Source organism: Simochromis diagramma, unplaced genomic scaffold (genome assembly GCF_900408965.1).
Source record: "Simochromis diagramma unplaced genomic scaffold, fSimDia1.1 OVJJ01000816.1, whole genome shotgun sequence".
Lineage (NCBI taxonomy): Eukaryota > Metazoa > Chordata > Actinopteri > Cichliformes > Cichlidae > Simochromis > Simochromis diagramma.
The window spans coordinates 18,138,982-18,165,939 of record NW_024386908.1 but is presented as its reverse complement, the minus strand read 5'-3'; the positions used below and the strand labels follow the sequence as shown (position 1 = coordinate 18,165,939).

At 42.8% G+C, this 26,958-nt stretch overlaps 2 protein-coding genes across 2 annotated transcripts; both read left to right on the top strand.

Moving 5' to 3' along the window:
* The first annotated feature begins 16,003 nt into the window (after positions 1 to 16,003).
* On the top strand, positions 16,004 to 16,565 carry LOC120735975 (histone H2B 1/2-like). The gene has a single exon (XM_040035861.1). The coding sequence runs from the start codon at positions 16,041 to 16,043 to the stop codon at positions 16,413 to 16,415; it is 375 nt and encodes a 124-aa protein (XP_039891795.1). The 5' UTR covers positions 16,004 to 16,040; the 3' UTR covers positions 16,416 to 16,565.
* A 666-nt stretch (positions 16,566 to 17,231) lies between these two features.
* On the top strand, positions 17,232 to 17,594 carry LOC120735976 (histone H4). The gene has a single exon (XM_040035863.1). The coding sequence runs from the start codon at positions 17,280 to 17,282 to the stop codon at positions 17,589 to 17,591; it is 312 nt and encodes a 103-aa protein (XP_039891797.1). The 5' UTR covers positions 17,232 to 17,279; the 3' UTR covers positions 17,592 to 17,594.
* The last annotated feature ends 9,364 nt before the right edge of the window (positions 17,595 to 26,958 follow it).

Sequence of the window (26,958 nt, the reverse complement as noted above, 5' to 3'; positions counted from 1 at the left end):
ATTCTGGTTCTGTCTTGGTTACTGTTGTAGTCCTGTTTTAATTCCAGATCAGTTCTGGGTCTGGTTGAATTGGGGTTTAGTCCCTGTGTCTTGATACAGGCCCGACTTTGTTCTGCCTTGCTGCTTAATTAAAAAACTAGTTTAAGGTGTCCTGCATATGTATATAGAATAGCATCTGGCTGCAGTTTAAAGACTTTTTTTGTCTCTGTCTTGGTCTTGGTCTTGGTCTCGTCTCGACTCGGTCTCGGTCTTGGTCTCGTCTCAACTTGGTCTTGGTCTTGGTCTTGTCTTGGTCTCGATACCCTCTGGTCTTGGTCTTGTCTTGGTCTCGGATTAGGCGGTCTTGACTACAAGTCTAGTATCTACTGATATCTACTGCTAGCTAGTTTATTGTGATGGTGCCGTTTTTTTTTTTATTATGTTGCTCTTTGTTGTTTGCTTTCTCTTCTGTTTTTTTTCTCCATACAGGTGACCCAGGTGTTTTGTTTTTTGTTTGTTTTTTTTGTTTTTTCTCTTTCTTCCCCCCCTTCTCACCGTCTCTTCTCCCCTTTGGTTTTCTTTCTCTCCCTCTCTTTCTTTCATTCTTTCTCCCTGTCCTATCCCCCAGTCATGTCTGTCCCGTTTGTAGCAACTGAAAATAAAATAAATTCATAATTATAGTAAAGGTCAATCAAATGGACCAATATGGCAAGGCCATGATGATCCACTTGGTAAAATAAATCCGCTTGGCATCTTTCTTGGCCTTAAGACAACAATTCTGATGGCTAAAGATCCAAACGGGACACAAAAAAAAGAAAAAAAAAAAACATTTGACAGATTTTCGAGCGCCGTGTACATAAAATCGTTTCGAGGTCAGTAAACACAACCAGAATTCATACATAAGGCACACGGGATTATAAGGGGCACTGTCGATTTTCAGAAAAATCAAAGGATTGATTTTAAGTGTGCCGTATTTTCCAAAAAACAAGGTAATAACGACGGCCCGCTAGCATGCGCTACAAAAATAGTGCTTTGTTGTGTATCTGACGGACGAAAGCTAAACCAGTTCCACACCACTGAAGTTGCAGCATTTTTACAAACCAATTCTGGTTCATCCGTTTCATTTAACGATCCGCCCTCGCCCTTCTCATTCTCCGCCATGCTTTTTCCTCCATGTGCGTATGAAAACAAAGGTACGCATGCGCGTTTTATTCATATTCTATCGCGATATTTCATTTTCTTATCGTTGCCCGACATTATACCGGTATTACCGTGAACTGTATGATATGGCCCAGCCCTAGTCAGCACATTTAAAAACTGCAGTTGAGCCTAAAGTGCTGTTTTTCCTTTTCAGGACAAAGATATGTAGGAAGCTAAAGAGCAGCAGAGAAATGCCAGGAAAGAGAAATTGAGGGAAGGAGGGACAACTTTCCTTGGAAGTAGACATGTGGGAGGTACGAGATTAAGTTACTGTGACGCAGCTCAGAGGAACAACAATGAATGCTTTGTGGGGTTTAAAGGAGAAACGTTATTTGCAGGACAGGAAGAATTGATGAAACTGTTTAGTCGTCTTGTGTTAATCTAATAAAATAATAATTACAAATATATTATTATTATAATATTCCACGATGAGCTGGAAGTGGTATTACTGCAAAGTGGGATCATTTAGTTTTAATTTGGGACAAATACATAAAGTCTCATGCTTTATACTGGATTGAACAAATATGATGAGTTGCACCAGAAAAACAAAATTAACAGTCTCATTTATAAATAATCCTGTTGTTTTCAGATGTTACTCTAATTTAAACTTAAAATAATCCTGTTGACTATTTTCATATTTGTTTAACTTTTGAGACCTGAGTAGTTTCTCTCACATCGTCATATTTTTTAAATAAGTATCTGCGATTTGACGAAAGAGTTATATATTGATTACTTTTCTGTCCATCCACCGATTTTAAGAAACCTTGTCCTCGCCGGTCAACTCGCCATTCTCTTTCTCTCTCTCCCCTCTGTCATGTGTGTCTATCTGTTCTGGTTTTGGTGCAGAAGCAGGACTGTGTGAAGGCAAGGCAAGGCAAGTTTATTTATATAGAACAATTCAACAACAAGGTGATTCAAAGCGTGAGGTTTCCCATCTTCTGCCTTCACACGCCTGGATTAATCACGCACCTTTTCCTGATGCCCTAGTTGTGGCCTCTCCGTAAGGGAGCGGCAGCTCTTGAGTACTTGCTGGATTGTTGTTCTACTAAGTTAGTGCGACCCAAGTACAAGCCAAGCCTTGAGCTTGTGTTCCCACTTACCTGTGAGAGAGATACTTACAGTTGTACGTTCCTCTTCTGAAGTCTTGCAGTCATTTTCACATAATTTCAGTCTTCTCATTTTATTTCTAAAGTTGTGCCTTACCATTTTGTAACCCTTCTTGTACAGTAGTCCATACAGCATTTTAGAGTTGACCCTAAAGTGCCGTTTCTCCTTTTTAGAATGAAGAGATCTGGGAAGATGTGGAAGCTGAAAAGCTGCTGAGAAATAAGCAGTATTCCATTTAAAACGATGCTCAATTGGTGCTAAGGAGCCCAGTGTGCCAAGAATATATCCTGCACACAATTATCAGCAGCAGCGTGAACCACTGATAAAAGGCAGGATGGATCTTTTCATGTTGTTTATGTCAGATTCTGACTACAACATCTGAATGTGGGGGCAGAAATCATTTTCTACTGGAGTTCGCCTCTGCATCATGCTCAAACACTCCACACAGCATGCTCTGCAGACTGTGACAAAGCACAGCTGTTGCTGAATATAAAAGGCCCCTGTGGTTCACTTTTTATTGCCTGTAGTTTACAGTATAATGACTAATACTATAATAATTAAGTAATTATTGACTATAACTAATTATAATAATGTAAGTTTAATCTGATCATCTGTGTAGACTCACAGGGTTATATTGAGTATATTGTGATTAAAAACATATATGTATGGAACTGAGTTAAAAGACTTGTAAAGCAATTCATGTGTGACCGACCTAATGAGAAATCATGTTGAAATAAAATGTAGAGAAGAAGGACATGTAAGCTCTAAATGAATTTTGCAAAAGGTTACTCAGGGGGAGAAACTACAGGGTGTGACTTAGTGTGGGGTGATGTAGATATCATATTGTAGACATAAAGGAGCGGAAGAGAAAGAAGAAGATGATGAGAATGATTTAAAATGATTTAAAAACCCCTGCAGACTGAATAAGTTGTTCTTCCTCTTGATAAATTTTCACATTTTGAGGGTAAAGAGCCACAAATAGGTTAATGTAAGAAGTACTTTTATTCCTGAAAAGTCCTCATTTTCTTCAGGAGTAGAGAAGAGTCACTTCCTTTCACACTTTTACATTTTCTTTTCTTAATTAGATTTTTCTTTTAAACATAATAAAAGGCTTCAATTAAAAAAAAAAAAACAAGAAACATTTTGGGGGGGGTTTGTTGTTGGTGGTGGTTTCTTTTTCTTTTTCCAAAGGATCAGCACTGTTAACTTGGAAACAACATTCATGGAAAAACTGGACCAGTATTCCACAAGGATAATGTCACTGGCCTCTTCAAAAGGAGGTGCTGCAAAAATTAAGATTGAGCGCATCAGGAACATGTTGCAAGAGGTAAGAAAAAAGAAACTGAATATAACTGATAATCTTACACAACAAACGTTATTATCTAATTCATTATCTTAGGAGATTGTTGGCTATCTTTTATTGAAGAGTGAATAAGTGAAAATCGAAGGTGGACAGAGTAAAAATTTGCTAAAATGTTGTTGTTTTTTTGTGTTGTCCAAGTCAAAATTATAGTGATGTACTTGTAACTTAATGAGTAACTGAGATTCAAGAGAAAAAATAAAACTTGAACCTCATAAGTGAAAGGCCATTAATGTAACTTTTGGTCACATTATTGCAAATTGAGGTTGGTAAATTTAAATAAGTACTTTCCATGTAAGGTAACTTGGTAACTTGCGAATACATTAATGTCAGTATTGGTCAAGTTGCAGATAACATGAGGAGACTAACCTGAGTTAATAATTTGGAGTGTTACAAGTATCTTCATCAATTACACAATAAATGTTTATGAGGAAGACAATTTACACAAACACATTAAATGACATAATTGTAGCGTACTGGCTGTATTGCATTGAATACAAGTTTCCTGTAATTTCAGAGTAAAATTACAGTAAATCTGGATTAAACTTGGCCCAGAGGTACAGTAGGTGTTCCAGAGGAAGAATGTGTTGAAAGTTGGACATCAAATATCAAGAATGATTTTTAATGAATTTTTGAATATGCAACCAGACTGTCACGGTGGCTGTATTGGGCTGTCCCATTGCAATTTGTGTGCGCGCGTGCACGTGTGACTGTTCGCGCACGTGTGCGCGGGTCTAGGCTTTCAGACTGGTGTAAAAGCGCAAGAAAATTAATGCGGCGGATAAGAAGCAGTTGGCTTGACCGCGGTTCACAAATGACGGCTCACTTGACCGCGGTGTGTTGAAGGTGTTTCTGGAGAACGTCATCCGTGACGCTGGCACCTACACTGAGCACACCAAGAGAAAGACCGTACTTTGTACGGCTTTGGTGGTTTAATTTGCAGTACTGATCTATCTACGCAACACAAGGTTCTTTTCAGGACCACCCACCTCTTCGATCGAGTTGATTCTACCGTGTGTGTGTGTGTGTGTGTGTGTGTGTGTGTGTGTGTGTAATTGGCCAAATACAGTAAAAAAAAATGTTCAAAACATAAAGCAGAATAATTCAGAATGTGTCATAAAAGTGAAAATGTTTTTCTTTATCTTCAAAAACGGACTCCGTACTGGTTTCACTGGACTCCTTACACCAGTGCAGTATTCAAAGATGTCACTAGATGGTGCACAGCACTCAGGAGGAACCTCAAACTTGTCAGACAATGCTGAGATGAAAAGAGACTTTTTTGGCTCCAGTGTCTGATATTAAGGTGTTTTACAATGGAAATAAATATGCACGATTACATTTTGTACTTTAGTATAAAACAATGTGTCAAAACCACATATTTCTACAAAAACTGTCAGGCCCATGATGATTTCCACACAATACATTTGGACTGCAGCTTCAGTCTCAGTCATTTTTATCTCCTGCTGGTCTGAAATAAGCAGGAAAGAAACATTTTATTTCCCCAAACTATCAACTTCTCTGAAGACCGCTTCAGTTTTTGTGTAATAAAAATATTAAATTTGACAACAACACATAACTATAAGTGTTTTTCATTTCTGTCATTCTGAATATTTATGAAGTGACATTGATATTTCTGTAACTCAACATATGAAGGTTTCCTGATGCTGTTACTTCGCTCACCACCTGACATGATACTGTACCTTGATTCTCTTGTATTAACCTCGTGATTTCTACTTTCTGTTCAGCCAGTGAGACTGCCATCTCTCTGGTTGTTGGTTTGAAATCTGCTAGTGAAGAATTTCATTATCTGCCTCCATCTGATTTGTGGAAAAAGAACAGATCAGAAGCAACAGCGAGAAAAACATCATGATCTCGATTCTGTCAGTGAAAACTCAACAGTATCTGTGTCATCTGCAAACCTGACTGACTTTTACATTACACAGTAAAGAGGTGAGAATTACTTCTGTCTGAGAACACAAATAATCCTCCTCAATTATTGACTAGTGTAATCTTTATGATTATATGAAAGATAGGAGACCGGTACTGATTGTCAACTGACAGTAAAGCAAGGCAGTCTCAGGATTTGGGGTGAAACCCTCCAAGCATGATAAGGAGCTTTCTTATCTTGATGTCAGTGGCTTTAATCTCCTCCTTTGGCCATCTTGTAATCCCTGCAGGGTATCTGATCAGGAACAGAGCCTGCTGATGTTGATTGCCTGGATCCTGATCTTCCCATTCAGCTGACTCCTCAGGTCTCCTCAGGTCTTGCCTTATTCTCTGCAGTTATTTGGGGTTGCAGCTTTCTTAGTGGCTCTTCATGCTTCACATTTGGTACTTATAAAAGTATTTATAACTATATTCAATATCTGCAATGTTGCCTTCTGGTAGTGCACTCGCCTCAGTTCTGAACACCTTTCTTCGTTTTTTACATTCAGACTACATTTCTTCAGTCCAAATGGCATTGTGACGCCATTGCTGCAGATGATATTGGATCAGTATAATTAATCAATCAATGTTTCAATCATTTGTAGCACAAAACTTAATGTCCCATGTAGAGATGGTGGCTGAGATTTGCCAGACACTTTAATGATGTGATGGGGGCAGTTCAGGCTTATACAGTAGTGGGGTGTGATACTCCTGTAACAAATCACCCACAAACACATGACTGGGTTGTGCTTGAACTATCTTTTATTGAAAAATAATGTTTTTCCCTCTGCGGTTTTTGGCACCCGCCTCGAACGCAGCCACTCCGACTCTCTCTCAGCTTCTGCTCCTTCTCACTGCAGAACATAAGACAGGTCTCCCTCATTAAAACAGTCTTGTACACCTGTTCCCTCCCCGCCACTGTGCCACCCAGAGAGCTCACTCTGTCACCCCTCCTCTGCAGCAGGCCAAAAGACCACGCCCCCGCCACAACTCCATATTTTGGTATCGATCCAATACCAAGTAAATACGGGCTTAATACAGATGCTTTTCATTAAATAAGTTGGATGCGTCATTGAATTGCTAAATCCCAATTCATTTTCAGGAACTTAAGTGTTTTTTGTGATGTTTCCTTTTTATTATTAAATGGTTAAAGTCCAGGACATAGTTAGGACAAAGTTTATAATTAAGATAATATAAATAATAGAAAATAATATAAATAATAGAAAATGCTTTATTTTGTGGTGGGGCGTGGTCTGCGATGCCGCTGCAGGTGAGATGGACTGACTTGCACAGCATCTACAATCATGCCTTCCCAGCTTAAAACTGTGCTCTGCTTGTGTTGTTGTTGGTGATGGTGATGTGTATGGCTGGCAGTGGGTGAGCTGGAGCCATTGAATATACTGTTACAGCAACTGTGCTATTATTGTAAGAATAAATGATGCTGCGAAACATGAAAATGCCATCAGGGTCTGCCGTGGTGGTTTACTTATTGTAGAATGACCACTCGGTTGCTTTCTTTCTTGTTGCTTTCTTCTCGCTGCTTTATTGAACATGTATCCAGCATGGGTTATAACAGCTCAACAACGTGTGTGTCAGCTAAGACATAGAACAGGATATAGACAGCCCCCTGCCGCAGAGCAGGTCCTAGTGGCGTAAAGCCGTAAAGCCCAGTACATGACATCTCCCCCCTTTTCATGTTATGTCCAATAACAAACCCCAAATAGAACAGCAATGACACAATGATAACATGCGACACTATAATAGCCTCTGGGCGGTTCTCTTAGGGTCGAGCACAAATGGCGTACTGTCAGCCTGAAGGGCAGTGTCCACAAAACAGGACCCATGAAACATGGCAAACCGTTAAGGTAATTAACTCAACCAGGTAACAGCAGTATTGGTTGCAGCTGAAAACATAAGTGCAAAACAGCAACAATACAACATTCCCACTCCCCAGTCCTTCCTTCTGTCCCATCACCCCAATGTCTATAGATCCAGCCTGCTGACTGGCTTACGTACCCGGCCGCACGGTACGTCAGCGTGAGTGGGTGCGAGCGTTGGGGCAAGACTAGGGGCCAAATGTGGGGTCTCTGGAGTGGACGCACCAGTGCACTGAGGTGGCGGCTCCTCAGTGTCCACAGTGGGTGTTGGAAGGGGTTGTGGCATAGCCCGTGGAGAAGGTTCGAGGCGGAGATGGCGGCGGTTCCGTCGCAGCATCGCACCTTGGGGTGTGGCAACGAGATAGGACCTCGGAGTGACGCTCTCCTTGGAGATGATGGCCGGTGTTGTCCAAGCCTTCTCCTGGTCCAGCTTAGTTAGGACAGCATCCCCTGGATGAAGTGGAGGTAGGGGCTTAGCACCATGGCGGCGGTCGAAGTAGAACGCCTGCTTGGCCTTCTGACCAGCATCCCTTCGTTTAACTTCTCTTTTGTTTGGCCATTTAGGTTGAAGATTCTTCTCCAAGGTAGGCAGGGTTGTCCTGATCCTCCTCCCCATAAGAAGTTCCGCTGGGCTGAAGCCTGTAGTGGCACAGGGAGTAGACCTAAAGCACATTAGCGCCATCAGTGGGTCGTCGTGCCGGAGGATTTTCTTTGCAGTCTGTACTGCCCTCTCCGCATGACCATTTCCCTGTGGGTGGTGGGGACTAGACGTTATGTGGGCGAAATCCATCTCTCTCGCGAAGGCCTGGAACTCAGAGCTGGAAAACTGAGGGCCATTGTCACTCACCACCACGTCAGGGATCCCAAACCTAGCAAAGGTCGACTTCAGTTTCTGAACAACTTTGCTGCTGGTCGTGGATGGTAGGTGAAGTATTTCCAGAAAACGTGAGTAGTAGTCCGACACAACGAGGTAATTATTCCGGTTGTGTTCACAGAGATCCAGGGCTATCCTTTGCCATGGACGATCTGGCAAAGGTGTGGGGATGAGCGGCTCCTTTGTCTGTGTTGGCCTCTGGGCCAGACATGTGTGGCACTGCAGCACTACATTCTTTAACTCAGTGGAGCGCCCCGGCCACCACACAGATGAATTAGCCCTATCCCTGCACTTGGTGAGGCCTTGGTGCCCTTCATGTAGTTTGTGTAGAATGGCTGTTCTCTGCGACTTTGGAATGACGATTCTGCAGCCTCGTATAACCAGGCCGTCAGCCTCTGATAGCTCGTTTTTCACTTTCATGTACGCTTTAATGTTCAATGGCACACTAGCTCCGTGTGCAGGCCAACCCCTGCGAATGTACGTAATGACGGTCTGTAGTTCAACGTCCGTTGCAGTGGCTGCTTTAATGCTTTCCATTCGGCTTGGGGACGCTGGAATGCCCTGTAACACGGTGGCTATGTAGCAGTCCACTTCACTGTGAGTGCTAGTGTCATCCTCAGCCCGAGTCTGTGGACTCCGTGACAACGTGTCGGCGATGACAAGCGTTTTGCCAGGGACATAGACAACCTCCGGCTTGTACCTCATGAGCCTCATCAGGAGGCGTTGACACCTCAATGGAACATTGAGGTGTCAACGCCTCAATGTTCCTCAATATTGACCAGGGGTACCAAAGGTCTATGGTCGGTCTCAAGCCTGAAGCGATCTAAGCCACATAGATACTTATCAAACTTCTCGCAGGCCCAAACACTTGCCAAACACTCCTTTTCGATTTGTGCGTAGCGTGTTTCAGCCTCCGTGAGGCGTCTAGAGCAGTAGGCAACAGGTTTCCACTCTGCGCCATGAAGCTGAAGCAGCACAGCCCCAAGCCCGTAGCTACTGGCATCGGCAGATACGGCTGTGAGTCTGTTGACATCATAGAAGGCGAGAACGGGTGCTGATGTAAGCGCTCTCTTTATGTTCTCAAAGGCTGCCTGCTGTGGGTGATCCCAGGTCCAACTGTTTTTGCTTTTAAGCAACTCGTACAGTGGCTGGCATATTGTGGCAAGAGCAGGAATATATCTGCCCAGGTAATTAACCATTCCTAGGATCCGTTTAAGCTCTTGCACATTTTCTGGTGACGGCAGCTGAAGAATGGCGCTCACTTTCTCAGGGTCTGGCCTGACCCCAGAATGGTCGATCAGGTGCCCTAGGAAGCGAAGCTGGCTCTGTCTGAAGGAGCACTTCTCTCGGTTGAGCTTCAATCCTGCTAGCTCAATGCGCTGCAGCACCTTCTCAAGTCGGGTGTCGTGTTGTTCCATGGTGGCCCCATAGACCAGGATGTCATCCATAAAGACCTCCACACCTTCGAGCCCCTCTAAGGTCTCCAACATCTTTCGCTGAAAGATCTCTGGTGCACTCGTTATCCCAAAGGGCAGCCTCTTAAAGCAATACCTGCCAAATGGCGTGATGAATGTCGTTAGTTTGCAACTCTCGTGATGCAATGGGATCTGCCAAAATCCACTGGCTGCATCCAGCGAGGAGAAGACCGTTGCCCCACTCAACCTGGACATCGTTTCCTCAGGGGTAGGCAAGATATAGCGCTCTCTTTTGACAGACTTATTCAGTTTTGTCAGATCAACGCAGATCCTGGCCTTTGCTGTGGTCTTCTTCAAGACAGGCACCATTGGGGCACACCATTCGGTAGGTTGGGTCACCCTCTCAATGACACCATGGTTCTCCATTCTTTGTAGTTCCTCCTTCACTTTCTGCAGCATGGGGAAAGGCACACGGCGTGCCGTATGCACCGCGTATGGCACAGCATCGTCCCTTAACTGAATTTTGACTGGCTCAGTTTTTAGTGTTCCGTGTTCACCGTAAAGTGGTTGGTTCCTGGTGGGTGTGATCGTTGCTTCATCAATTCTTCTCACCAGGTTCATCTGCACTGACAAGGAGCGGCTGAGAAGGTTGCTGACTCTGTGTCCACGAACCACATACACCTTGGACAGGTAGTCTTTGCCTTTATAACTTATTGTGGCCTTTAAGTAACCGAGACATAGCAGCTCTCCTCCTGGGCTATCTAGAGGGCGATCTGAAGGCTCTAGCGTTCTCTTATGAGCAAGAGTGTGCAACGTGTCCTCATTTATGATAGTGACATCTGCTCCTGTGTCAATCTTAAATTCTATTGGGGCAGAGTCTAGCAGTAGCTGCACAGTCCATGCTTCACTATTTCCATTTGCATTACACACTGAGCCTAGAAAATATGAGGCCTGCTCTCTTTTCTCTGTCTCTGTAACCTCATTCACTGATCTGGTGTTACGACACACCCTGGCCCAGTGTCCAAGTTTTTGGCATCCATGGCAAACAGATTTTGCTGCCGGGCACCTTTCATCCCTGGCATGCTGTGTCTTCCCACATTTACCGCATTTTTTGTCACGCCCCGCCCATTTTATTTTCGCGGGTAGCCTACCTCGCTGTTGTTGTGATTTCCAGTCCATGCTTTTCCGTTTATCCCGTACCTCCTGTACTGAGCCTCCCGCATCTCCCTGCAAGCTGACCTGCGCTGCGACCTCCTCTGACTGTCTGACGATCTGGGTCGTTTGTGCCAACGTGAGGTCCTTCATCAGCTGTAGCCTGCGGGAGAGGTCCTTGTCTCGTATCCCGACCACAATACGATCGCGGATATTTTCCTCTTTACATGCACCAAACTCACAGTGCTCTGAGAGGTCATACAGGGCTCGGATAAAACTCTCCGCCGTTTCGCCTGGCCGCTGGACTCGCTGGTGAAAACATGCTCTTTCATGTATAGTGTTCCGCTGCGGGAAAAAATACTCGTCGAACTTCCTCATTACGACGGCGAAGTCGTCACGACTTTCATCGGCGGCGAAGGTGAGTGACTTGTAAATGTTCTCTGCTTCATTTCCCATCGCGTAGATTAGGCAGCTCACCTGTACCTGTCCTTCGTCTTTGTGGAGTTTCGTTGCGATCCGGTAGCGCTCGAAACGCTGCTTCCAGTCGGGCCATTCCGTCGGCTTATCGAAGGGGAAGCCCGTCGGGGGATTAAACTTAGCCATTCTGCTGTTTTCTCCCCTATGGCGTTATTCGGCGATGGTCCGGGCCACTTCTGACACCATGTAGAATGACCACTCGGTTGCTTTCTTGTAACGCTGCTTTATTGAACGTGTATCCAGCATGGGTTATAACAGCTCAACAACGTGTGTGTCAGCTAAGACATAGAACAGGATATAGACAGCCCCCTGCCGCAGAGCATGTCCTAGTGGCGTAAAGCCGTAAAGCCCAGTACATGACACTTATAAAGCTGTTTTTTGTTTTTTTCTAGAAAAATCTTAAAGTGCACGCAAACCAGTAAACAAATAAAAACAAACGAGAGAAACTATAATACAAAAATTAGAGACACAAGATTGGGGGAGGGGGAGCAACGTGTGCCTGCTCTTTGCTTACACCGGAGTGGCGAGTCCTGGCTGTTTCGTCTTTGCCAAAAGCACAGCATTGCAAACAAGAGCAGAACTTAAAGTAAAGAATCAATCTCACCAGGCTAGCATTGATCCGATGCTGACTTGGTATCGATACAATCAATATTTGGATGATCTGCCCACCACTACTACACAGAACAGCAGTGGGGACAGAGAATCTCCTTGTTTTGTCCTGCACTTGGTGGAGACTTGTGCAGTTGGCTTGAATTTAAAACTAACATAATGTAAGAAAAAAAGGTTTTGTTTATTTTATTTTATTTTTTTGCTTTTTGTACACTTCTGTATCTACATTTGTCAGTTAACTATGATTAAAATGCACAGACTGAGGAGCTCCTGTAGATTTTCTTTGGTTAACATTCAGATACCCAAGAACCAAACATATTCAAACATGGTAATGTCCTCATGTTGACAGATTCACAGTACTGTCATGTGTATAAAATGGATTATTCAATCACAACTAAAACTGAGAGCTATAATTATGTATATGCACAGGGATACCCACCAACTGAGCAGAGCCTAGACAGCCTAGAAAGTTAGGTTTTTAAACAGCTGTGAAAGAACATACCGTATTTTCACGACTATAAGGCGCACATAAAAGTCTTAGATTTTCCTATAGTGCAGTGCTGTGTGTGTTGTTGTTGTAAGGGGGATGTAGTAGAGAACACCATGAGAACGCTAAAGAGGAAAGTGTGGGCGTTGATTGTATATAAAAGAACGGGTATGTGCGTTATGAGGAACATCGTTGTTTTAACAACCCTGAAAATGGCAAAGAGACACGCTTATGAAGCACAGTTTAAACTGAAGGCCATCAGCTACGCAGAGGAACATGGAAATCGAGCAGCCGCGAGAGAATTTAAGATTAATGCCCATCTCACAGCCGATGTGAAAAAACAAGTGAAGCAAATGAACTCTGAGCTTGCTGTCATTCCGGGAGGACTGACAAAGGAACTCCAACCGCTGGACATCGGTGTGAACCGGCCGTTCAAAGTAAGGCTGCGAGTGGTGTGGGAGCGATGGATGACCGATGGAGACCACAGTTTCACTAAGAGTGGAAGGCAGCACCTGGCGACTAGATTGCGAATAGATTGTAGCTGCTTGGGCTAACATGTCTGCTGGCACTGTTGTTCGAGCTTTCGCAAAAGCCGGCATCATTTCCGAGGAGCCGCATGACACGGAAAGTGACTCTGACGGTGAAGAAAGTGAACCTGGCATGTTTGATGGAGATTTAGCGCAGCTGTTCAATTCAGAAACAGTGGATGAGGACTTCGATGGGTTTGATTGATGACGATTACCGGTAAAATAAATGTGAATACCAAACTCAGTTTTGCTCCCGCTCCATTTTTAAATACGCACACTTGTATGCTTGTGTCTGTTGTTGTTGTAAGGCGGACATAGTAGAGGACACCATGAAAACGTTAAAGGGGGAAGTGTGGGCGTAGATTGTATATAAAACCCACACCCTATAATCAGGTGCGCCTTATGTGTGTGTTAAATACAGTAATGGCACACATAACTGAGTCTGCGCCTTTTAGTACGGTGCGTCTTATGGTCGTGAAAATACGGTATCTGGAAGTTTTTGCCTCTGAGGAAGATTTTATCTTTGATTATGGAAATCCTATAATAACTGAGAGAAGTACTCAAAATGACTAAATAAGTAATGTAATCTTAATGACTTTTATAAGGTACAAGGGGAACAACAAGTGAATGTCAGTGATTCAACCATGAAGGTCACTGACAAATTTGTTCACTCGAAGATGAACTTCTACTCTTCATGTGTAACTTGACACTTGGTTGACTACCCTCTCGGTAGAACCACAGCTGTCTCTGATCGCTGAGGTGAGAGGGCTAGTGTTCACTGCTTTGATCCCAGAGGACGACTTTCTCTCTTACCCTTCGTGTCGTCAAGACACACTAAGAAATTTTCTAATTGCAGCAATTCAAGAGCGTGCTGAAGATTATTGTTTGCTGAATACATACCAGCAATCATGTGATAGGTTTAGTTATTAATAGGAGCTGACTTCTGATGCATTACTAGGAGCAGCATACCAAGTTAGCACAGAGTGTCCAGCTGGACTGAATTTCTACAATTCCTATTCTGGGTCTGATCCATGAAATCCTGCTGGAAAAGACAGACTGATATCTGAAATGTATACCTTATGCTGAGTACAGCATAGGGTATACAGGTGTGCTCTCCTTTGATTTGATTCAAGCCCTTGGCAAAAGTGGAAAGGAAAAACTCCTTTTTAAAAGTCAGAAATCTCTGGTAGATCCAGGTTCCCGGAAGGGGCAGCTGCAGCTGGAGTTGTTGGTTTTTAAATTTACTGGGAACGAAGCTTAAAGCTGAATTTGACTGTATAGTTACTTCTTCATAGCTGTTCCTTTATTAAAGAAAATAAAACATAGGGGTGGATATGAGGGAATATTCCTGCAGATTTCCCATGTGTGGGACTAATAAAGGTTATCTTATGTTAGATGTGTTTCTGATTATTAGGTAGAGAGTATTATTTACTCACTGCACAAAGTGATGTCAGAGAGACATCTTATATAAGTCATTTTTGCATGTTGAATTTTGGTCCACTAAAGTGGTTGTTTTGTAAGGCTAGGCGACGTTGTGTTTTTTTAACGTGTAATGAATGTCTGGCGTTATCTTCCTCTCATTGTAGCAGAGGCTCTCAAACTGGTGTTCCCAATCCACAGATTGGGTATAAGCAAAAAACCTATGGTGGCACCTAGATACATGTGCATCATCCGGGGTTGAGTTAATTAGCGCAATGGACAAATATTTAAGTCCATCTACTTCATCGAGTAATGCAAAAGCCAAACTAGCTAAAATTATAGAGTATGACAACAATTAATTTGAGTTTGGCTTTATCGAGAATGACAGTGGCAGACCAAAGTGTGTTTGTGTCTTCAAGAAGTAAAAAAAAAATCAATGAAGCCAGCAAAGCTAAAGCAGCATCTCATCACAAAGCACCCTGAGTTTTATCAGAGTTAGGATTTTAAGGGGCCCTTTAACACACTCACTTTCTCTTACAAAGCTCAATAAAACAGGATACTTGTAAAAATGAACCCTGAAGGGTTTTAAGCCCTGAGAATTTCAGGACAATATATCCTGTAACTTTGATGACGAGCTCTACATAGGGTTGTGCGGTCAGCTGAGCGCACCATCCGCTCCGAGCTCCCTGACCTGCACTCAATCTACAGCAGGCGGTGCTGGACCAAGGCCAGGAAGATCGTGAAGGACCTCAGCCATCCCAACAACAGACTGTTCTCTCTGTTGAGGTCAGGAAAGCGATTCCGCTCCCTGAAGACCAACACAGAGAGACTGAGGAGGAGCTTCTTCCCGCAGGCGATACGGTCTCTCAATCACACCACCACACAGTACTGACCCACACATACAGTTCTTACACACACTGGACATTCTGGACATTGTTTTCACTTCATTACTTAAATCACGCTGCTGTTATTGTGTATATGCTGCTGTTATTGTGTATATATTTATTTATATTTCTTCATACATTCTTATATAGTTCTATATTGTGTATTTTGTTGTACAGTTATTTTATTTTCAACTTTAATTTATATATTTTATCTTATTCTCCCAGTTAAATTTACCCTTCATTCTAATTTGTGTTGTACAGTTATTTCCTTTTTAACCTTAATCTATATTTTATTCCTTCCTAGTTAAATTTACCCTTTTTAATTTTTCATATTTATTTCCTATCTTATTCATAGCCTTTTCCTTTTTTGTTTTCTTTAGGTCACGAGCAGTTGTCCAAGCATTTCACTACATATCGTACTGTGTATGACTGTGTACGTGACAAATAAAATTTGAATTTGAATTTGAATTTGAAAAATGTTATGAGGGGAAACATTGCATCCGTAAAATGCCATAAAATAGTAAAAACTAAGGTGATGTTCTCTAATTCATATGTAAATAATGAGATTCGTGGAATATTTCAAGTGCTTTTTTTCACTGTTGACTGTGTGCCTTTGTGTAAACCTGAGCAACAGCTCGGCCAATGACAGGCGAGGAACAGCACAGCCTTATTTGCATACAGCGGAAATAAAAGAGCCACTCTCAGCTAACGAGCACATTCTCCGCTGTGAGGAAGTGAAGGAAGAAAATGCCTGAACCTGCCAAGTCAGCGCCCAAAAAGGGCTCCAAGAAAGCTGTGACCAAGACCGCCGGCAAGGGCGGCAAGAAGAAGAGAAAGACCAGGAAGGAGAGCTACGCCATCTACGTGTACAAGGTTCTGAAGCAGGTCCACCCCGACACCGGCATCTCGTCTAAGGCCATGAGCATCATGAACTCGTTCGTCAATGACATCTTCGAGCGTATCGCCGCTGAAGCCTCCCGCCTGGCCCACTACAACAAGCGCTCCACCATCACCTCCAGGGAGATCCAGACCGCAGTTCGTCTGCTTCTCCCCGGTGAGCTGGCCAAGCACGCCGTGTCTGAGGGCACAAAGGCCGTCACCAAGTACACGAGCTCCAAGTAAACTGCATCTTTACTTAATCCCCAACAACGGCTCTTTTCAGAGCCAAACATCTCTTCTAAAGCGTACATGTCCTGACTTTATTTATTTAATTTGTAGCTGTCATGATGGTGAAAAATAAACTACAACTTGTGTTACTGTTGCATGCTTTGAGGGGGGGAAAAAAATTAAAATTCAAGGACTTAATGATGGACAACCTGACCAGAGCAGTCCTAACGCCATCACTATATCATTTAGCATTGCTATTACACTTTTTTTTTTTTTTTTTTTTTTTTGGGGGGGGTCATGTTTTGTGGTCCCTTGTCTACGAAAAGCACTGAATAAATACACTTGTGGGTTTCTCAGAAATGATGACATGTGAACAAGAGCTTATTGAGCTCATCCTGGTGAGGCAAATGTTTGGCTTCAAATCACAATTCTGATCGTAAAATCTGGACAGGATTACAAATACAATAAATAAACGCGATTTGTTTCAGTTTAACATTTCAAACTACAGTGACATCCTCCCTGTGTGTGATCTATACATGTGTTAATCGTTTTAATGTAGTTCAACACTTATGCTAGACTCTGGGTGAAACGTTAAGAGGGTGTGTGGTTTTTGTTACAAACACGGACACTTAGGTTTAGTTTGAAATAAAAATGTGAACTCCACGCAGACATTGTGTGTGAGTCTCCCTTCGGTTAGACTTAATTTGTCATTTAACAAAAGACCACATTTAGAAAACAGAAGAGTGGGCGGAGCCACTGAGCTTCGAGTCGCCATCACACCGTCTGTTTTCTCTTACGTCCGCCGAGGACACATAAACTCCACGGAGCCGTGTTATTAACTTCATTCGACTTTGCGCGTTCAAAGAAGAAACTGTAACCATGAGTGGAAGAGGCAAAGGTGGCAAAGGACTCGGGAAAGGAGGCGCCAAGCGTCACCGTAAAGTGCTCCGTGATAACATCCAGGGTATCACCAAACCAGCGATCCGTCGCCTGGCTCGCCGTGGCGGAGTGAAACGTATCTCCGGTCTGATCTACGAGGAGACCCGCGGAGTGCTGAAGGTGTTTTTGGAGAACGTCATCCGTGATGCCGTCACCTACACGGAGCACGCTAAGAGAAAGACTGTGACCGCCATGGATGTGGTGTATGCTCTGAAGAGGCAGGGCCGCACTCTATACGGCTTTGGCGGTTAAACTCAGTCGCCCTAATTCATCCAACGGCTCTTTTAAGAGCCACACACTTCTCTTTAAGGGCGTTGTTCTGTGATCTTTTTGTTTTTGTCACTTTTTACTGCGTTACTTTCAGTCAATGTGTTTTGTTTTGCACTCTGAATATCTTATACGCCATTAGGTCATGAGAATTGTCAGGGAGGAAATATTGTACTGCATGATGGTTCGTAGGGATGGGATTTCCGGCTCTTTCTAGAGAACCGGCTCTTTCGGTTCAGCTCACTAAAAAGAGCTGGATCTTTCGGCTCCGAACCAGCTCTTCAGGTTGTTTTGTTGCTTTAATTAATTTATTATTAACAATAATATAAAATTATGCACAAAAACAATTACTAACGTAAAAAAAGTGGTTTTATATGTTTATATATAAATATATGCGGTGGCCCCTAGAGACAAAACACGTACAAACTCCAAAACACATTTCTAGCATGAACTGAACTTCCAAAGCCGAGCTACTAGATCACTTAAATTACACAATTGAAAGCATGTGTATTGTTTGTGTATTTATACACGCGCATATATATATATATTAGGGGTGCAACGATATTCGTATCGATATTGAACCGTTCGATACAGTGCTTTCGGTTCGGTACGCATATGTATCGAACAATACAACATTTGTAATTTATTTTATCAATTTTCCTTCTGACGATGCTGTCTGTGTTGAGCGCTCAGTGAATCTGTGTTCGACTACTCCGCCTAGGCTGCACTGTCGAGCGCAGATCCACTGAGCGCTCAACACAGACAGCATAGTCAGAAGGAAGAGCGCAGGGCACCTCCCCCACCCTCATTCAGATCTGGCGTTTGGAATTATTTTGGTTTTCATGTGACGTATGACCCTGAAGGTAAGCGAGTCATGGACTAAAGTAAAACAGTATGTTGGATGTGCCATGCAATGCTCAATTACATTGGTGTGAACTAGTGTGTTAGCGCAGTTAGCTCGTTAAAGTGTTTGCCGTCTAGCCCAGCCCCATGCACGGAGCGATCGGCGGTAGCTCGTTAACGGAGATTTGCCGTGTTGTGGCGTTAAGGTCATTTCAACGAGATTAACCTGAAAGCACTAGTGGGAACACAACGAATATGACTGCACATTTACGCCGACATCATCCTAGTGCAAAGACAAAAACAACAAGCATGCTACTAACTTTAGCCGAGTCATTTAGACAGCTGTTAGCACATGATTCTCCTTATGCTGCTGAGAATATAGCCCAGAAGAAGCGGATAGTATAGCTTTTATTTTGGAAAGAGACATTTCTCTGTAATAAACTCTCTTTTCCAAAGATGAGTGATTCCTCAATCAGATACAGGGCTTGCAATATCGCTAGCCCGACATCCCAGAGCTAGCGATTTTTTCAGTCGTGCTACCAAAATCTATCTCTTCCCTGCCCGTCGGGCTATTGTAGGAAAAATATATGTCAATGCTTTTGCATTCTTTCAGAAATGTAGCTGGGTAATTATGTCATTGGCATCGGTGAGCCACTGTCAATATGTGACATATTGAAGTCGCGTTTGAATTTGCGCTTGTTTTTTTGCTTTCACTTTGCAATCGTGCGAACTGTGTATAGAGAGCGACAGCACTGATCTGTGAGTGATGATAATTTGTGCACCAATTCCTCTGACATCGTCTTATTAATCGTTAGCTTACTATGCAAACATGACAAGTGAAATCTCCCGCAGCAAGCTTAAACATGTGAGAGGTTGATCGCGCAGAGAATCGCTGAGCTTATGTGAGTGAGCGTGTAAAAGCATTTCAGTTCTGCTGAGCCAAATAAGACAGGTCAGGGTGAAGAAGTGACAGCCAAAGAAAAGCTTACCACAAAACGGAGAAGTTATGACAAATCAGACTATAAGGCAAAAAGAAAGTGCAGCTTTATGGTTTCATGGACAAAAGAATTTCTGTGGCTGCAATATGATGAGCTAAATAACCAGGGCTACACATAAATGGTCCGCAGGTGCGCATTCGCTGTCAAAATAAAAAACACGCACAAGGGTTAGGGTTAAATTTAAAAACTGTACTTTTGAGTTAAAATATATATTTATAATTTTAATAAATGACAAATTAAAAATGCATGAACATTTTTTTGTATCGAAAAAATATCGAACCGTGACACCAAAGTATCGAACCGAACCGTGAATTTTGTGTATCGTTGCACCCCTAATATATATATATATATATATATATTTTTTTTCTTTCAAATAATTTTAAAAAAGAAGTTCATTTACCTGTTACTACCACACACCAAATCCGGTCGTTGGTACTTGCTGGCTTGTGTAGCCACTAGGTAACAAAAGCTCAACACTGCCCCTAGCATCCTTGAGCACTTCTGTTGTCTTTTGTACGTGTTTTGAGTTTTTATGTGCTTCTGAGTTTTTTGTACATGTTTTGGAGTTCGTACGTGATTTGAAGTTTGTATGTGCTTTGTCTCTAGGGGCCACCGTAAATATGCTTTTATTTATTCACTCCACATAAAATGTAATAAATAAATCATATAATACAAAAATCAACTATTCACATTTCAACTTTTAACTATTTAAATTTTCAGCTTTTTCCTTTTACAGATTTAAAGTGAAAACAACACAAAACACTGCAAACCACAACACAATTAAATATAAATTATAATATGAAAACAAAAAGAAGATGCATATTCTCTGTCATATGGACCTGCATGAATAAACTTTCTGAATCCTTTATCATCTGCAACCGAAAATAGTTGTGGATGATTACTATACCTTTCTAATGTGATGTTTTTGTCCCTGGCTCTCTTTCTCTCTCTCCCTCTGGCTCTGTTCCTGTGCTACTGAGTGTAACTACCGCCCCTCCCCCCTCTGCCCAGCATAAAGCACAAGGCTCGCGTGCGAAGTGAAGCGGAAAAAAAGTGCGAGAGAGAGAGAGGGTGAGAGAAAGAAAAAAAAAAAACCACGTGACGGCTCGCGATAAGGAGCCGGCTCGCGTCGTTCAAGTCAAAGATCAAGTCAAATGGCCTCTAAGGGCCATTTAGTTCGCGAACGACCCATCACTAATGGTTCCACTGGTGCACCTGAGGGAGAGGCCCGCCCATGTTGATGTGTGAGCATTAGTGATGGGATTTCCGGCTCTTTTTAGAGACCCTGCTCTTTCGGTTCCGAACTGGCTCTTCGGGTTGTTTTGCTTTAATTTATTATTAGCAATGATATAAAATTATGCACAAAAGGAATTACTAATGTAAAGTGGTTTTGTGTGTGTGTGTGTGTGTGTGTGTGTGTGTGTGTGTAGGGAAATATTTCTGTATTTTTAGTGTCTTCTTTGTGTTTGATTCTTCTGATGTAAACTGTAAATCTAAAGGTTTTACAGGATTAAATGGTGACAAAAGAAAGTCTGTGTCTGTGTGAAATCTTCTTCTGTTGTACAAAAAAGGAACTTATTCTCATTGCATTTTTGTTGACTGTTACTAGACAAAGGTTATAGTAGAACTTGGTGAGCTGAGAAGCTTGCAGTCTGAGACTGAACTGCTCTGTTAGCATAATATGTTATGTGAAGTCTTTAAGATATGATCCTTCTCATATTTGCGTATAAACTTTGAATTTAATTGAACCATTCGAGAGACGCAAATATGAGCGAAATAATAAAAACCAAATAAGTCTATGAACTCATTCTACCACATCACCATGAGACACGATGCTTCAAATTTTAGAAATATTGTGCAAATTAATGTGTTTAATAAGTGCGCTGAACGACATATGCTGGCAAACAAGAGATCTACAATTTCTCACAGTGTTATTGGACCCATCTAATTGCCATCTAAAGTAAATATCTGGTTAGAGATCCTGTTTCCAAGATTTTTATTACTGAGTGCAATAAACCTCAATTTATGTCTGAATTTAAAAGTAGGCAATTAAAAGTGAACCAGGTTTTTTGTGATAAGCTTTTAGTTTAATCTGCAGAATTCTATATTTGGCTTCATAGATAAATACAGCACGGTGTCATCTGCATAGCAATCAAAATTTATGCAGTTTTTTCTAATTATATTGCAGAAGGGATGCACGTATGCTATAAAATGTATTGATCCTACCACCGAACCCTGTGGAACTCCAATACTGAGTTGATGAGCCTACCGTAAGAGGCCATAAGAACATTAATAATAACCTTCACTAATAATGTTTCTGTGGTGCGAGGAACTCTGTAAGTAAAAGTAAACTTAGAAATTGGTCTATAATTAGCTAAGATAACAAGGTCAATTAATGATTTAATTACGGCCACTTTAAAGCTTGTGATGCATAGCCTGTTCCTAAAGAGAGATTAATCAGATTTTAAATTGAAGTCTTGTGGCAAAATTTCTTTGAACAGTCCTGTAGGAATGTGTTCTAAAAGGCACATTGATGGTTTAAAGGAAGAAATCAGCAAAGGTAACGTAGAAAGATTTATAGAAGTGAAAAAGGGATGATTCTGATGCTTCTGATGAGGAATACTTGACTCAGAACAGATCTTTTACTCCTCAGCCTCCCTAAAAAGAAACCTGGGGTTCTTCCTTTTTCCTCAAACAGTGGCAAATAATAAGATGTAGAGTAGCAAATTATTTTTCCAGACCAAACAAAGATCTAAATGAGTACAATCCCATAATCCTCTAAGGATACACTAGCAACGCTAGTTAGGTTCAGTGAGCCATGACTCCTGCAGCTGTAGCTGTCCTCTTGTGATTCTTCCTCTTGATAAAATTGTTAGGTCATATGGGGGACAAAAAGAGCCACGTGCATTTTAAATGTTGGAAATAAATCTTTATTGTTTGAATCCATTTACTTATTTTTCTTTTTTCTATTTTAAAAAAGATTTTGAAAATCTTTTTTTTTTTAATTTTGAATTTGAAATGTGACTCAACACATTGAGAAATCATTTCATATGTAATTCATTATTCATTTAATTGATAATGAAAACTGTGGTTATAAATTGATATTTCAAAATGTATTATTAATCCATAAATACATACTTTGAGTTGAAGTATTCAACTTTCAATGAAAACCTTATTTTTAAAAAAGAAAACAAAAACAAAAAAACCCCTCCTTCTTTCTTCTCCTGCTGCTGTTTGTAGTTTCACAGCTACAAAGACTGGGAGAACATCCCCAACTCCTGTGTGTGCAGCCAGGAGGAGGAGGAGGAGGAGGGCAAGTGTCAGACTGTCAGAAACAACGTAGCAACCACTATCTAAAAGACATTTTGTTGGCTCAACTTAAAAAATTGAGGCAACAATTTCCACTCAGCTTTTTAAGTTGCAAATTTTGCATATTATTAAGTAAATCCAGCAAGTATTTTTTAGGTTTGGCTAACTCAACTGGTTTAACACACCAACATGATTTACTTTGACCTCCAAAAGCATAATTACGTTTATGCGACTTAATATTAATTTCAAATTTCTGGTAATATTAAGTTGAGAAATTACATTAGTTTTTACATATATCCTACTCACAATTATCCATGCCAATTAGTTTAGGTTTCTATAGTAACTTTTCTAAAAAAAAAATAAATAAATAAAAAAAAAAATCACACATAGCCATTTCACTTATTCCAATTGATTATTCTATTACAAAACATTTACAAAGTAATACACTTCTGTGTCAATACAACATAAATGAAACATTACAGCAGCCCTTTAATTATAAATGACAGGGCAAAAAAATGTACTTCATGTACATTAACATTAACTTAAATTGGTATCAACTTAAGATAAGATAAGATAAGATAAGATAACCTTTATTAGTCCCACACGTGGGAAATTTGTTTTGTCACAGCAGGAAGTGGACAGTGCAAAAGTTATGAGGCAAAAATTAGAATACAATAAGAATAAATACAGTACACAACTGTACAGAATAGAATAAAATACTATATACAGTAGAATAAAATAAATATACAATAAGATAAAAATAGAATACAAACACAAATACTATATACAACTGAGTAAAAAATACAACGATGACAGAAAGGATTATTGCACTTAGTGTTATTGCACATTAGTGTTATTGCATATGTATGGATGTGTGTGCTTGATCAGTTAAAGTCTTTATTGTGGAGTCTGACAGCAGTGGGGAGGAAAGACCTGCGAAATCTCTCCGTCCCACACCGTGGGTGCCACAGCCTGCCACTGAAGGAGCTGCTCAGTGCTGTCACAGTCTGCTGCATGGGGTGGGAGATGTTGTCCAACAGGGATGACAGCTTAGCCGCCGTTCTCCTGTCACTCACCACCTCCACTGGGTCCAGAGGGCATCCTAGAACAGAGCTGGCCCTGCGGATCAGCCTGTTCAGTCTCTTCCTGTCCCCAGCAGAGATGCTGCCGCCCCAGCAGACCACGCCATAAAAGATAGCAGAAGCCACAACAGAGTCATAGAAGGTCTTCAGGAGTGGGCCCTCCACTCCAAACGACCTGAGTCTCCGCAGCAGGTACAGCCTGCTCTGCCCTTTCCTGTAGAGGGCGTCTGAGTTATGAGTCCAGTCCAGTCTGTTGTTCAGATGAACACCAAGGTACCTGTAGCTGTCCACAGCCTCAATGTCCATACCTTGGATGTTCAGTGGTTGCAGTGGAGAATGCTTGTGCCTGCGGAAGTCTACCACCAGTTCCTTGGTTTTACTGGCGTTGATCTGGAGGTAGTTCAGCTGGCACCAGTCCACAAAGTCTTGGGTCAGACCTCTGTACTCCTTGTCGTCCCCATCAGTGATGAGGCCGACTATTGCAGAGTCATCAGAGAACTTCTGCAGGAAGCACTGGGTGGAATTGTGGGAGAAGTCTGCAGTGTAGATGGTGAAGAGGAACGGAGCCAGAACCGTTCCCTGTGGGGCCCCCGTACTGCAGACGACCCTGTCCGACACACAGCCCTGAGTCCTCACATACTGTGGTCGGTCGGTGAGGTAGTCCAGGATCCAGGTAGTGAGGTGATGGTCCACTCCAGAGTTCACCAGCTTGTCCTTTAGAACCGAGGGAAGAATGGTGTTGAAGGCACTGGAGAAATCAAAGAACATGATTCTCACAGTGCTTCCAGCGGTCTCCAGGTGAGCGAGGGAACGATGTAGGAGGTGAATGACGGCATCATCCGCTCCAATGCCAGGCTGGTAGGCAAACTGAAGTGGGTCCAGTGATGAGCTTATTAGGCGCCGAAGCTGAGCCAGGACCAACCGCTCCAGGGTCTTCATCAGGTGGGATGTCAGAGCCACCGGCCTGTAGCTGTTGAGGTCCTTGGGGCGTGAAGTCTTTGGCACTGGTACAACACAGGAGGTTTTCCAGAGCTGTGGGACTCTTCCCAACCTCAGGCTCAGGTTGAAGAGGTGCTCCATCACCCCACACAGTTGGTCCGCGCAGGACCTGACGACCCTCGAGCTGATGCCATCTGGACCCGCTGCCTTCTTGCCATTAATCCTCCTCAGTTCCCTCCTAACCTGGGTGGTTGAGAGAGACAGGCTGGAGCCTTGTGTTGAGTGTGTATTGGATGCTGCAGTTGGGGGTGGGGGGGGAGTGAGCAGGGTGAATAGAGGAGGTGTGAAGTGTCTGAGGTGGAACAGCAGCAGTGGGGGTGGGTGAGTCTGCAGCCGATGTTGCAGACTGCCTCATGGCTGAATCAAATCTGTTGAAGAAATGATTCAGTTCATTTGCCCATCTCACATCCCTCCCAGGCAGAGAGTTCTGCTGTTTGTGGCCCGAGATGGTTCTGAGGCCTCTCCAGACTTCACCAACGTTGTTTTGTTGAAGCTGGTTCTCCATCTTCTGCCTGTAGCTCTCCTTCCCATTCCTTATCAGTCCCCTCAGCTCTCTCTGCACCCTTTTCAACTCCTCTTTGTCTCTGGATTTGAAGGCCCTCCTCTTCTGCTTGAGGACGGTTTTAATTTCTGGGGTAATCCAAGGTTTGTTGTTGGAGAAACACCGTACAGTCCTGGTAGGTACAGTGTTATCCACACAGAAGTTTATATAGTCAGTAATGCATGTAGTAAGGCTGTCGATGTCCTCTCCATGGTCATCACAAATCACCTCCCACACAGTCGACTCAAAACAATCCTTAAGAGCCTCCTCGCTCTCCTCTGACCATCTCTGTACTGTGCGGGTGGCTGGTGGCTCCCTGCGCACTAAGGGCTCATACACAGGGACAAGGTGCACCAGGTTGTGATCAGATCTGCCCAGGGGAGGGAGAGGTGATGAACTGTATGCCTCTTCTGCATTGGCATACAGTAAGTCCAGTGTTTTATTGACTCTGGTTGGGCAGGTCACATACTGGGTGAAGGTGGGCAGTGTGGAGTCCAGTGAGGCATGATTGAAGTCCCCTGATATTATGAGAAGGGCTCTCGGTGATTGTGTTTGCAGTCTGCTGACCACAGAGTGGAGAGAGTCACAGGCTGCATCCGCGTTGGCCGAGGGGGGGGACATACGCTGTTATCGCGATAACATGCGAGAACTCCCGGGGCAGGTAGTACGGACGCATGCTAACGGCTAACAGCTCAATGTCTCTGCTGCAGAGTTGCTCTTTTACAGTGATGTGCCCAGGGTTACACCATCTGTCGTTCACAAAAACTGCCAGTCCCCCTCCTTTCCTCTTACCGCTGTCTCTGGTCCTGTCCGCTCGCAGCAGCTGGAATCCCGGTAGTGTCACGCTTGTGTCCGGAGTTAGCGATGTTAGCCACGACTCCGTTAGCATCATGATGCTACATTGCCGGTACTCCCTCTGTGACCAGGTTAGCGACATGAGTTCATCCATCTTATTGGGCAAAGATCTTACGTTTCCAATAATTACAGAAGGAAGAGATGGTCGATAACGTCTCCTTCTCGGGCGACGGCGCTCCTTCCCAGCACGACACCCCCGTCTTTTCCTCCTCAGCTCGCTGGGAATATCGGGTCTGTCCGCCGGCAGTACCGCTGCAGGACGCAGCGCTAACAGCTGATCCTTACTGTAAACAAAGGATCTCTGCTCTGGGTCCCCAGACACGGGTGAAAAAAGTAGAAATAAACTGAGAAAAACGACCAGGACTAACACAAAGCGGTAGAACATGGTTGCAGAGTCTAATTACTAATACGTTAGTTATAAAAAATTACGAGAAAAAAGATAAGAAAGAAAGAAACTCAGAATGAGCAGAGCTGCTGTAACAGGCTGCCGCACACGGGGGGCGCCGGAAGTGAAAAAGAGAAAAAAAACTTGGTCACTTGTCGCAGAATCAAGGAAATGACAAATGATTTTGATGTTCAACAACGGAACAGTCCAAAGCTAAGGTTATACGGATTACGAACCTCTCTCAAAACTACACTCATCTAGGACTGCATACAAAAACATAAGAGGCACATCAGAATACCACAGTCCAATTCACATTTATTTCACGACAGAAGTTTGCACT

Bases quoted from the DNA above. Each gene is read 5' to 3' on its own strand.
- LOC120735976 (XM_040035863.1), top strand. From the start codon at position 17,280: ATGAGTGGAAGAGGCAAAGGTGGCAAAGGACTCGGGAAAGGAGGCGCC.
- LOC120735975 (XM_040035861.1), top strand. From the start codon at position 16,041: ATGCCTGAACCTGCCAAGTCAGCGCCCAAAAAGGGCTCCAAGAAAGCT.